The sequence below is a fragment of the Lactuca saligna genome, chromosome 9, assembly GCF_052625555.1.
Source record: "Lactuca saligna cultivar CGN05327 chromosome 9, ASM5262555v1, whole genome shotgun sequence".
NCBI classification, from domain to species: Eukaryota; Viridiplantae; Streptophyta; class Magnoliopsida; order Asterales; family Asteraceae; genus Lactuca; species Lactuca saligna.
Window position 1 is genome coordinate 14,633,072 of NC_136425.1, and position 12,805 is coordinate 14,645,876.

The 12,805-nt window shown below is 36.6% G+C and overlaps 2 protein-coding genes across 2 annotated transcripts; one reads left to right on the forward strand and one right to left on the reverse strand.

Moving 5' to 3' along the window:
• Positions 1-343: 343 nt before the first annotated feature.
• On the forward strand, positions 344-2,305 carry ROC7 (rotamase CYP 7). Its single transcript, XM_078972961.1, has 6 exons — positions 344-499; positions 1,227-1,305; positions 1,430-1,501; positions 1,600-1,782; positions 1,858-1,933; positions 2,020-2,305. Exons 1-6 carry the CDS (start codon positions 434-436, stop codon positions 2,156-2,158), a joined length of 615 nt encoding a protein of 204 aa, XP_078829087.1. The 5' UTR covers positions 344-433; the 3' UTR covers positions 2,159-2,305.
• A 1,431-nt stretch (positions 2,306-3,736) lies between these two features.
• LOC145015430 (SMR domain-containing protein At5g58720-like) lies at positions 3,737-7,162 on the reverse strand. The gene is made up of 11 exons (XM_078973905.1): positions 6,162-7,162; positions 6,019-6,044; positions 5,697-5,816; positions 5,415-5,497; positions 4,985-5,226; positions 4,816-4,892; positions 4,677-4,733; positions 4,521-4,588; positions 4,309-4,415; positions 4,151-4,221; positions 3,737-4,077 (listed from the first exon to the last, which is right to left on the reverse strand). Exons 1-11 carry the CDS (start codon positions 6,682-6,684, stop codon positions 3,955-3,957), a joined length of 1,497 nt encoding a protein of 498 aa, XP_078830031.1. The 5' UTR covers positions 6,685-7,162; the 3' UTR covers positions 3,737-3,954.
• Between the last annotated feature and the right edge of the window lie 5,643 nt (positions 7,163-12,805).

The window sequence follows — 12,805 nt, forward strand, 5'->3', positions numbered from 1 at the left end:
CTACGAAAACTTTAGAGCTTAGATCAATATGAGAAAATATGATTTTTACAAATATATTTATACTTATTAAATAACAAATGCAAACGTAAAAACGTATAAAAGACATTAAAACTTACTGCATTAGTATATCGTGGTGGTCGTCTTCTTTTGATTTCGTATATGTATTAGCCCATTTCGTAGCTCATCGGACAATTTCTCAACCCGTTATACGTATACGACACCGTTTTACAGTAAAGATTAAAAGTTAACATGTCATTAGGACGCTCTTTGAACATAGTGTAGTTGAACCAATCAAATACCTAGAAACCACGTCAATGAACAACGTGTCATCATCTTATTTGCTTAAAATACCTCACTTTTCTATTTATATAAACATCACGACGGCTCAGTCGGCGAACTCCGTCTAACGCACTGCAAACACACAGTCGCCAAAATGAAGTTACTATCGGCTGCAGTTCTATGCTCTCTGCTTCTCATAGGAGCCCTAGCTCTCACTGAGGTAATGTTTTAGCTCTTCAATTTTATTCAATATCTCTTCCTGTTGCGACATTTGTTGTTAGGGTTTAGTTGATCATTAAAGCGATCTATGATCTCTCAGGGTTTGTTGATTTGATCTATCTGAAATTTGTTGTCGCCGCTATATTGTAATGGATCTGTTTGATGCGAATCGATTGGTTTCGTTTTTTTTTTTTTTTTTTTGCATCATTGTTTCATCCGCTGTGTTTAAATTGAGTGTTTGATCTGGAGGATAATTGTTTAGCATGATTGCTTTTACTTTATTCACCCGAAAATTAAAGTATTGTTTTTGTCTTGTCTTTGAAGTGGCAACTGGGTTAAGGATTGTTGCTTTAGTGTGTTGAATTGATAATTACATCAACTACAAAAAGGAATCATCATAGACAATTTTTGGAGCTGAAACATTATAAGATATGTGTTGAGAAGATTATTACTAGGTTTGAATGTAAAAAATTAAAGGTCTTGAAGTTGTAGTTATGCTTGTACTGTTTCCAATTTGGTCTTTGGGTATATCGTTGTCAAACAATTAATGTGATAAGTATTGATCATGTTTCATGGATATCATATTGTTTTGGAATCTGAATTCTTATATGCCTGTTTGTGTAAGCAAGAAATATGAGATTTTAGACTCCAATTGTTCTTTTTTTTGGTTCATCTTATTTAGACCATATTTGATTCTTTCTGAAATTTGGATTTCATATTGTATGCAGGCTAAGAAATCAAACAAAGATTTAACAGAAGTGACTAACAAAGTATATTTTGATGTTGAGATTGCTGGAAAACCAGCTGGTATACCATACGTTTTCCTTGTAATTTCAACTCATGGGTTATTTACATCTTAAAGCATCATCATATTTCATATATCAATCATGCATATGCGATATATTTAACAGATTATATTTTGGTTTTTCAGGAAGAATTGTTTTCGGTCTCTTTGGTAAAACAGTTCCCAAAACAGCAGAAAACTTCAGAGCATTGTGCACTGGTATGCTGATGCTATGTTCTTCTAACTTCCCAAAAAAAAAAAAAAAACTCTATCTTTTTGATATTTTTATTTATGTTGGGAATCATGAATCATCTCAGGGGAGAAAGGCGTTGGAAAAAGTGGGAAGCCTCTTTACTATAAGGGAAGTGCATTCCACAGGATTATTCCCAGTTTCATGATTCAAGGTGGTGATTTTACTAATGGAGATGGCACAGGAGGAGAATCAATCTATGGTGAAAAGTTCAAGGATGAAAACTTCAAGATCAAGCATACTGGACCAGGTAAAATCTAATTCATGAGAAAGAATAGTAGAATCGTCAAATTACAAAAACAGATAAATAAACGATACTTTGCAGGACTTTTGTCAATGGCAAATGCTGGAAAAAACACAAATGGTTCACAATTCTTCATCACAACTGTGACAACCAGCTGGTAATTACGAATGAGCATAATTAATATCTTTGGATTTATATGGTTAATTAGAGGATATAATGGTAATTGTAATTTATTATTTTCAGGTTGGATGGTAAACATGTTGTATTTGGAAAGGTGTTGTCTGGTATGGATATTGTTTACAAGATGGAAGCTGAGGGGACACAAAGTGGATCGCCAAAAGCAAAAGTAACAATTGCTGATAGTGGTGAACTACCTCTATAATAATAATAATAATAATTAATAACAATAAGCTTTATGTTTTAGGTTTGATGTTTTTCCTTTATGATACTTAGTTTTCTTGTTTTAAGAGATGTTCATGCTATGTATTTTAACCAAAACTTTTGAAGTGAACTTCTTGCTTAAATACCACGGAATGGAATGAACTTTTGTTTGTGGTAAAAACGAGATGAGTGAGAGCTTATAAATTTACATAGTATATTGTTATCATTAAAACAGAGTTATTATGGTAAAAAAAAAACCCAACACCACCAAGATAGAGAATCGTGAATAGAACATAGTAGCTCTATCTGCAATAAGGGGTTCAATATGGTGATGGTATTTAAACCTTAAAGAGCACCAAAGCTCCTCTATAGAAACATATACAAAATTGCTGATGATTGTAACAATAACTTGACAAGTATGAAGCATCCAAAGAAAAGAAGAGACTGAGGTCTCCAGTTTTCAAATTCAAAATCTAAACTTGTAAGATTGATGACCAATCTAGGGTTTGAACAGTTTTTGGCAGAAGGAACTGTCCTATTCTCCATAAAGTAAGACAATGCTGGTGCAGAAATTTTAGAAAGTTCACAGTGACAACGTTGACTTGTAGAAAAAAAATTAACTGAGCGTTCCAAAGAGTGATTAACATCACAACTTATACACATAATAAAGATATTATGGTTCTTTGTGTACCTTTGATATTATTTGACTTTGTATTTGATTTTGAATACAGACCATGTGCGTGCTTGAAAATGCTGCATGATCATTTATCTTTTTATTTTTTTTATTTTTTTTATTTTTTTAATTTAATAATTGGTGTCATTGCAAGTAACTTGTTCTTTGTGCATCTTAGAAATTTTCTATAATTGTATTTAAACATAGTTACTTGAACTTATTGTAACAGAAAGGTGATTTAATAGCAATTACAGGCGGAACATATGAAGCTGTTCTAGGTACATGCTGCAATATTCTTAAAAGAGAGAACAATAACCAAAATCCATACAACCTTGTGATAGTGGAAGTAAATGGATCCCATAATTCCTCTTCTACCACCAAATAAATTATGAGCCACAAAATGAAGGGAGCCTAAATTTCAGAGATCCATTGACAAAATGCATCATCTAATCATGGAAAAGGCAATGATGTATGCAAAAGCCCAACTCTTAGGAATTCACATGTATTGTCCATCATGTTCCACCTGTTGGCTATAGATATGCAATTACTATATTACTTGAAAATAAATCTTAAGACTTACAACGCATGACATTTTGCAAGATATTTTTATTAACCAAACGTCATCTATAAAAACAGTTTTTTAGATTCCTTCCCACATTTACATCTATATGTAGAGTTATATTCCATATTCTAGCTTCTATGGTTTGATGAAAAGATACTTTTTTATTATCTTTGCAATAACCCTAAAGAATCAACTGAATTGATTTGGGGGGAGAAATATGTATATAGCAAATAAAAGACATGTATTAAGTTTTAAACATAAGTATCACCTCTGTTGTGTGTGCAAAATGAACAGAAAACACTCCTTGAAGAAAGAATGTGCATAAAACATGATGACAGAAGATGTAACAAAAAAGATTTCCTGACATTCAAGTTAACGCATGAATACACAAAAAGATAAAATAAAAAGGACTAGCTCAATTTACAACTAATCCTGAGAGCCCGAGTCTAAAACCAACTAACAACCTTAGGTTACTTTACAAATTACAATCTCAAGTCTAAGGTCATAATTAATAATGTCTTTGTTTTCTTTCAACATACCATACAACATTCAAGTTAAAATATTACTCTGAATCACTCCCCGAGTCCAAGAAGCTGAACTCTCTCTGCCCATTAAGTTTGATTAGCAAAGTCCCTCTGTTTTCTTCTTTCCAATCAATGTTCTCTGTTTCTAACAAAGTAACAACCTACAAAAACCATCTCTCACATCTCAAATAATAAATAACATATCATTCAAGTATATTACTTCATAATTCATACCGACTGTTTAAGCTTTGACCTCCCTAATCCATGACTCCCACATCCTGTGATAACCCTAAAAACCCTCACAGCTGTACATCACAAAAACAAAAACATGATTAGAAACAATTAGAAAGTGAAGAAATAATAATACACGATGCTCTTTTGCTTTTGCTTACAACGAACATATGCGCCAAATAATAGGTGGAGTTTTAAAAGCTTCATCCCTTGTTTCACATGTTGTCCGTGCAGATCAATTGTTATCACATTCTCAAACGTCTTGTTCCTGCATTCAATTTCAATATTATTTTTATAGCCAGCCAACTACTCAATATATTTACATAAATGCCACCAAACAGAAATAGGTCGGTTTTCTTTCAGAGTCACAAACCTTGAATCGAATATATCATGGCCTGCCCTTTCATCTGCTTGTCGAGCCTTTTCATTACACATCCTTCCCTGCATCAAATTTTTATAATTTTGTTATCGAAAGCTTTTGTAGCAGTGTTTTAAAATTCAATTTATTTACATGGATTCCATTTAATACCTGATCTGAGAGATATGCTGCGTATTCCCGTTTTCCACTTGCATATGCAGTTGCAGCCTACACAATAGAATGCTAAACTTAAATAAAACCAGAATAATCAAAACCATAAAAAGTGATGCCCAAAAAAAAAAAATAATGCCTTGTGATAGTAGGACTTCATTGAATCCCAATGCTGACTTGCAGTATTCCTATAGTTATGATAATCGTCCCCTTTAGCTATATTATATACCACACACACAAAGACAAGTTAGTTACGAGTTAAACCAACTGATTTGAATTTTCAACAGATGTAATAAAATTTTGGTTACCAAAAACATGCTGTTGCTTTTTGGTTGTATCATTAGTATCTTCTGAAGGATAATCAAGCATCTGCCCAAAAGACTCCATTTTTTTTACTACATTCCTCCAGTTCATGCTTCCTGGCTCATGTTTTGAACTTTTTCGTGTATAGAAAAGAGATTCCAACACGTCTTGGGTCAGTTCAGAGGATGTTTTTGGGCCAGGTGGGGGCCCACTTCCACAATTATTAGCAAGAACATCGAAATAATTCCTAAAAGGAATACACATATGGTTGGTTTTAGTTGTTGGATTACTTTTCATGACATTAGTTATGTGTATATTTGGGTTGATTTTTTTAACAAGAAAATCATCAGATATCAATACAAAAGAAAGTAATATATATATATATATATATATATATATATATATATATATATATAGATAATTAGGACCTCTTACCTGCCATTACAGCCAGTATATGATATATTACTGTGAAGATCACTCTTAGATGATGAAGCTAAGTCTGAAGTCCTATTGGTTAACTGTCATAAAGATATCATAGCCACAAGAATATATTAGATTATAAAGAATTTACCATCAACAATTTCTGTCAAAACTCATGGTCATCATGTATCATTTTCACATGATCCATATCTAAACCCATTAAGTGTTGTCTGCATTAGTTAAAAAGGAACACCAACTAATGATTACCAATGTCTACATGAAGAACATGTTACTTACATTGTAACTTGCTTCTAGAGGAGCCCTATTATCTTTACTTTGTGTGTTTGAGGTGTGATGTTGACCACTATTGGGAAGCTCAGATGAAGAAGCAGTTAATTCAAGCAGTATGTCCAATGCCTGAAGACAATATAATATTATACAAACACCACCATAAAGAGAACACATATTTATGAAAGAAAAAAAAAAAAAACATTGGTAATTATGTCCGACTAAAGTTTTGCATTGTTAATTTTGCTTTCAAATATATACTACAAGATGGAAGATGACCACAAAAACTAATGCAAAAAAGCAAAAATGTGCTTGAAAATGACAAAATTACCTTTTCAACATCATAGGCAGTCTGACCTGCCAAATAACAAATGGATTCTTCATTAGAGAAATGAGTATATATATTAAACAATAATAAATCAAAGAATAAGTTGCATAAATTATATCAAACAAAATTTTAAAAAAAATGCTCACAAAGTACGTCCTTGACCAAATCCATGCCCAATTCACAATCATCACTAAGCATCGAGCACAAAAACTGTTCAGCATCTTCATGGCTGGCACCTTCATCAGCAAATCCCTTCCATTTAGAAACCCCTCTTCTCTTCACATAATCCTTTCCCAATACAGTCGACACCATTCCAGTTGCAGCTATCACTTTATTCCCCCTATGTCCCTTACTAACCTTGCCTCCAATCCTATGATTATAACCATCACAATTCGATAAAGCATAGCTTCCACTTGAACTAGAAGTCTCAGTCGAATTTCCAAAACTTTCTGCAGAATCATCGTCCCTATTAGCACTTGAATTCGAAGTTGTTTCAGTCAAATTCTCAATGGTTTCTTCTATGGAGAAGGAAGCAATTCCTTCTGTCAAATCGTTCAAAACCCTAGATTGGTCATCAATCTGACCAGGGGCAGGTTTTCCACATTCAGCCGATTGCTTCGTCTTCGGAACCGGAGGTCTAGGCCTCTTCTTCTTTTTTGAATGCTTCATGCCTCTAAAATTATTGTTGTATACAGCAATATTAAGTTATAGGAATTATTGTTGTACACAGCAATATACAGTTATAGGAATATGTATACGTTTGTATAGATATTCATATACGGACGAAATACGCGAGATAAGCAAATCGATCGAATGTATGGAAAATAAGAAACATGATTACTGAAACAGGGGAAATCCGCAATTTGGGGAAAAGAAAAGAATAAGACGTAAATCCTTTGGTCCAAGATTAGGGTTTTATTAGGATGAGATCGCGACAACTTAATGATTCCAGATCCCAAAAACCCTAACTTGGATATAAACAAAAACTGAACGAGGCGAAAATGGGGACAAGGGTTTGGGTAAAAAGAAGAAACTGCTATGAGAATGTGACGACCAACAAAGTTGTGGCGAAGAACGGTTTTGATGGAGTTATCTGATGATCGGATTCGGAAGCCATTGAAGTCAACTTAAAATGCTCCATTCGTTTCATGATAGGTTTGGGGCTTTTCAATATTAAAATATTAAACCTAATCCATTTCGAAATCTTAATTTCCACCATAATTGTTTTTGGCAACTGTCTAAATAATTTACGAATTTTTCGGATATAATTCAACAAGATTACAAATTTTAAAAATGCCATCCAAGTGGTCTAGTGATTATTGAGGGAAAGACTAAATTTTTGGAAAAGCTAACGGGTAATTAAATATTAAAAATGTTTAAAAACGTCATTCAAGTTTAAGAAGTACAAAAAATATAGTCAATTATTGTCTTTATACATATAATATCATTAAAATACACCTTTTGTTCAAATCACATCTTATGACAACAAGTCGATTGATTACAAACATATTTATTGCTTAGTTGGTGAGTTGTACATATTCAACATTAAATGATATATCTCACATTAATGAATCAATTTAGAGAACTAATGTATACCCGATGTAACACCCGACTCTTACAGATATTATTATTTGTTTAAAGATAAATTGCGAAATTTTGCCCTACGTTGAGTGTAGATAGGAAGTTGGATGCGGGGATTTAATGATCTACGTTGAGGTAGGAAAAGTTAGGTCGAGCGTAGGTGCGTTGGACAAAAAACCTTAACCCTAGGGTTGTTAGCCTTATTTACAGGGGTGGTCCTAGCTAGGTGACCGGTGTGGCACCGACAACACCTAGCTTCCGAGCACGTAGTAGAAAAAAATTCGTTTTTTGTTTTTAAACTATTGTGTCACTACGTAAAAAAAACATGCAACTACGTAAAAAAAATTATGTCACTTTATCGGGAATTACCAAACGAAAAAAAATAATAAAAACCACCCAATTGTCCCAAGCCCAAAATAAAACATCAATTAGATAAATTAGCAATTGGGCTAATTATTTGTAAAAAAATAGTCCAATCCTAATTAATTGAGTAATGTATTATTGGTGCAAGGAAAAAAAACGATATAGAATTTAGTTGACTTCCGGACTTCCGACTTCGTTCCTTGGCTCCTGAGTTGATAGTTCACAGTCGTGACTCGTGACCTTCTGTTCGTATAATCCTTCATTGTTTCAACAATCGATCAATCAACAATCGCCAGTCGGGTGAAGCAAGTAACAAAATCGACTTCCTTCGATTTCTACTTTCTTGGTTAACAAAATCGACTTCAACGCCCTACAATGAAGCAAATAAGTTTTACCAATTCATTTAGGTATTTGAAAATGATATGTTTTTTCGAAGTTATTGATTGGATTGGGTGAAATTGATTTGTTTTAATTAAGTTATATTGTTTGCTTAGGTTATATTGCTATGTTTTTTATTAAATTTATTGTTTGATTAGGTAAAATTGTTATGTTTTGTTGAATTTATTGTTTGATTAAGTGAAAACAACTTGTTTTATCGAGGCCATTGTTTGATTAGGTGTAATTGTTATGTTTTTATAGGTTAAATAAAGTGGTTTTTTACCAAAAGATAAAGACCTAATCCTAATGAAAGTGGTGAATAATGCTCCCAAATAGCAATCAATCAATCCCTTCCATTTCTAATTCTAATGCAACTCCACAAACATCAATCACCAATCAATCAATCCCTTCAGTTTCTAATGCAACTCCACAAACACCATGCTCTAACCAACCTAATGATAATGTTGACTTGAAAGATCTTCCAAAGGACCCGGCGGATAAGCCAAAGATTACAAGTTACAAATCAAATATAAGAGTAGGAGAAACAAAATGGGGTTCACATTTCAACACACTCACAAGTTTGATGAAGTTGTTTGTGGATGTTCTTGTAGTTTTAGATTTTGTGAAAGAGGAGGGAGGGTCATTGGCAATCCATCAACAAGCATCTGGAATCTTAGCATATTTTAAATCATATGAGTCTGTGTTTTACTTACATATGATGTATGTCATTTTTCACCTCACGGGTACATTGTCAAAGCAACTTCAAGGAAAAGATCCAAACATTTTAGAAGCAACTTTGATGGTTAGAGGAACAATGGAGGCATTGCAATCTTTTAGAAACAGAGGGTTTGCTAGCATTTTGCAAAAAGTATCCTCTTTTTGTCAAACACACAAAATTGATACTTTAGATATGGAAGAGTTGTATATTGGTGCGAGAAACCGTAAGACTACAAAGAATAATATGTTTTCATTTTGAGGTTGAAATCTTCAACACAGTGGTAGATATGTGTAACGACCCAAAATTCAAGACCAAAAATTTCTTTTAATAAAACATTACTTAAAGCAAAGTCATCAATCCAAAACATAAACAGAGTATTAATTTCCAAAACACATGTTCGTTATCAGAGTAAAACATTCCTAGGCTGTCTAATCAATGGTGTGTGTCATGAGATCACCCCGAGCTCTTCCCTCCGCTACCGGAAGTACCTGAAACAAAAACGGAAAACCGTAAGCACGAAGCTTAGTGAGTTCCCCACCATACCACATACCATGCATAACCACATACTGCACATACTGGGCCACGCCCGTTATCCTGGGCCTCGCCCGCTATAACGGCCCCGCCGCTCCAGGCCACGCCTGGCTTCAAGCCCCGCTCGGATACGGAACTATTTCACTTAGGCCTCGCCTGTCACAGGGCCTCGCCCGCCAACAAGTAATAACACATAAACATATCACAGGGCCTCGCTCGCCGACAAATAATAACACATAAACATATCACAACACATAACTGTAACAGCCCGGAATTTCAGGTATTGCTTTAATATTATTTTTGGGGCATTTTAGGAAGGGACTCGGCGAGTTGGAGCCAGACTCGCCGAGTAGGACCACAGACTTGGTCGCGGGTTCGCGACTGGACTCGACGAGTCCAGATATGGACTCGACGAGTCTACGCTGTTCAGCAGAAACCCTAGCCGTTTGGTTTTGGATCGTATATAACGCCCTATATGCCGTCATTGTCCGTCTTTTGGCCGATTGAGAAGAACCCTAAGCGTCTGTGGACATCTAGAGCAGGAGTGAAGGCTATTGGAACCTTGAAGAATTTGTTAGGCAAGAAGAAGAAGAGTTTTGGCCAAAGGAATATCAAGGGGATCGAGTTTTGAGGTTTGGGGACACAGAGAGGGTGTTATTCAGGTAATATTTCAGATCATTTCTGCTATATTGATGTGTGCACGAATTTAGGGTTTATGAAACCCATTTGATGATTAGATGGATTATTATCTTGTTACCCAAACGTTTATAACCCAGTAATAGGATGTTTAGAGGTCCAGAAGGTCCCATGCTTGTGTATTTCGGGACCATACGTATTTCAGGAAGCAGTTTGATCGACTGCATGGCATGGACTCGCCGAGTCCAATGAATAGACTCGGCGAGTAGCTTGAAGATTGACTGGGACTCGTCGAGTTGTTCTTCAGACTCGGCGAGTGGAGTCGGGGTGGCCCCGCGATTCTTCCACGAGGATCTCGTCGAGTCAAGAGGGATACTCGACGAGTAGAAAGGGAACATCAGGGAAAGTTGGGGAGGACGTCTTGACTCGCCGAGTCGCCTTTGCACTCGACGAGTCCGGTCAAGTTGACCGTTGACCAGAGTTGACCTGCATGTAATTTCTTAGGGTCAGTTGTCTTGAATGATAAGAGTATTAATAAGGGTATATGGTATTATAGGGAGTCTGCAGATCGGCGGATCGAGTGCGAGTGATTTCAAGAGTTGATAGTTTTCATTACCACGAGGTGAGTCTTCTCACTATACTGTACCTGGACGGGTTTGACTGTGTGACCGAAAGGTTGGATATGATGTGTGTTATGTATGCTATAAATAGAAAGGTAGTTGCTATGCGTGCTATGTATGTTTATATGGGCCGGAAGGCGATATGTTATATGACAGAAAGGTCAGGTATGATATATGATATATGCGCTACATGTGTTAGATTAAATGTATTATGTGCTGTATATGTTATGGGCCGGAAGGCAATATGTTATGGGTCGGAAGGCAATATGTTACGGGTCGGAAGGCAATATGTTATGGGCCGGAAGGCGATTATGTTACGGGCCGGAAGGCGATGTGTTGTGGACCGGAAGGTCAGGGCCTGGAAAGGCGTATATGTGTAAGTTGTATACTGGGGAACTCACTAAGCATTTATGCTTACAAGTTGTTATGTATGTGTTTCAGGTACTAGCGAGGACCGTGGGAAGGCGCCGGCGTGATGCATACACACTGCTGTTATTGGAGATCTTGGGGATTTTTATAAATGTATTTTGATATGAAACTTGGAATAAATATAATTAGTTGAATGAAATCACTTTATTTTAAATGAAAATTTTATTTGAAAATTTGTGTTGTTACAATAACCTAACTCATACGACTGATCCTGTCCTAAGTGCAACACCCAAAGTTTTGAAGGCCAAGAAAGGAAAGAAAAGCCCCAAATTTAAGGGTAGACTCGGCGAGTCCGAGCGGGATCCGGGTCGAGGAGTAAGCGACCGACTCGGTGAGTCGGCCAAGGTGACTCGGCGAGTCTGGTCTGAACGAGGAAAACCCTAATCCCAGGAGTTGTATCCTATTTAAAGGGTGTTATGTCCCTCCCTCAGCCCCCATATCAAGCTAGAGAGCCAGTGCACCCTTGAATTCATGAAAGCTTCCATCATTTTGAGAGTTAAAGCTTGGAGGAAGGAACTTTAGGGAAAGGAACTTGAAGGGCAAGTAGGTTGCTTCAAGGAGGAGGTGTAGATCCGAGATCTACTTCAGTGGTGTTCATCTTGGAGATAACAAGCTGCTATCTCCCCTCATTTGCATCTAGATCTTTGTGTGTGTTTTGGGCATTCTTGGCTTAAGTGTAACCTTTGAGCTAGAGGTTCATATCTGAGGTTGCTACCTCAGATCCATGCTTATTTTGGTCTAGAATTCCGTAAAGTATCAGCCCTTGGGTGGATCATGGAGCCTTTTTTCCTTAAGCCCTAGTTTATAGCATATTTTGCCTAGATCTCCTTCTCTACACGTAAAGTTTGCAACTTTACATGGGGAAAAGGCTTGGGAAGGCTGGATCTACAGTTTGGAGTTCATGCATGACTCAAATGTCCTCTGCATGTAAGGAGATCTGAAGGGACTCGGTGAGTCCTTTGAGTGGACTCGGCGAGTAGCATGAAGTTGTGGAGAAACTTGACGAGTGGGATGAACAACTCATCGAGTCATATGAAGATTGCCTTGTACTCGGCGAGTCTATTCTTGGACTCGGCGAGTCAGGTCGCGAAACCCCAAACCCTACGAGATGAGACTCGAATCAGTGAGTCGGGTGAAGACTCGGTGAGTTGGACAGGTCTGGACTTAGAAATCGGTAGACTCGACGAGTCATGGACTGACTCGGCGAGTCGAGTCGCGAATGGAAGGAATCTGATCATTTTGAACTCGGCGAGTCAGTAGGGTGACTCGGCGAGTAGGGTTGACCTGGAAGGTTGACTTTGACCAAGACTTTGACCTTGGACCAGGGTTGACTTGTTTGGCGTTCGGGGGTCAGTTAGACTCAGTGTTGCATTGATATTGGTAGTTCGGAGAGCAGGGGGAGCAGGAGTTCTGTGGGTTGTCGGGCAACGGCTAGTGAGATCATCAGCAAGTTCATCCAATGCAGGTGAGATTCCCTTTGTGTGAATGGGTCTAAGGCCACAATGTCGGCCCATGTAGTTATGAGTAGAAGACT

What these genes read in the sequence shown, in the direction of transcription:
- ROC7 (XM_078972961.1), top strand. Translation starts at nt 434, where the DNA reads ATGAAGTTACTATCGGCTGCAGTTCTATGCTCTCTGCTTCTCATAGGA. An exon ending in CTTCAGAGCATTGTGCACTG is followed by an intron (nt 1,502 to 1,599) that starts GTATGCTGATGC and finishes GAATCATCTCAG; the next exon opens with GGGAGAAAGGCGTTGGAAAA. An exon ending in GATCAAGCATACTGGACCAG is followed by an intron (nt 1,783 to 1,857) that starts GTAAAATCTAAT and finishes GATACTTTGCAG; the next exon opens with GACTTTTGTCAATGGCAAAT.
- LOC145015430 (XM_078973905.1), bottom strand. Translation starts at nt 6,684, where the DNA reads ATGAAGCATTCAAAAAAGAAGAAGAGGCCTAGACCTCCGGTTCCGAAG. An exon ending in TTTGGTCAAGGACGTACTTT is followed by an intron (nt 6,045 to 6,161) that starts GTGAGCATTTTT and finishes GTTATTTGGCAG; the next exon opens with GTCAGACTGCCTATGATGTT. An exon ending in TATACTGGCTGTAATGGCAG is followed by an intron (nt 5,227 to 5,414) that starts GTAAGAGGTCCT and finishes TATTCCTTTTAG; the next exon opens with GAATTATTTCGATGTTCTTG.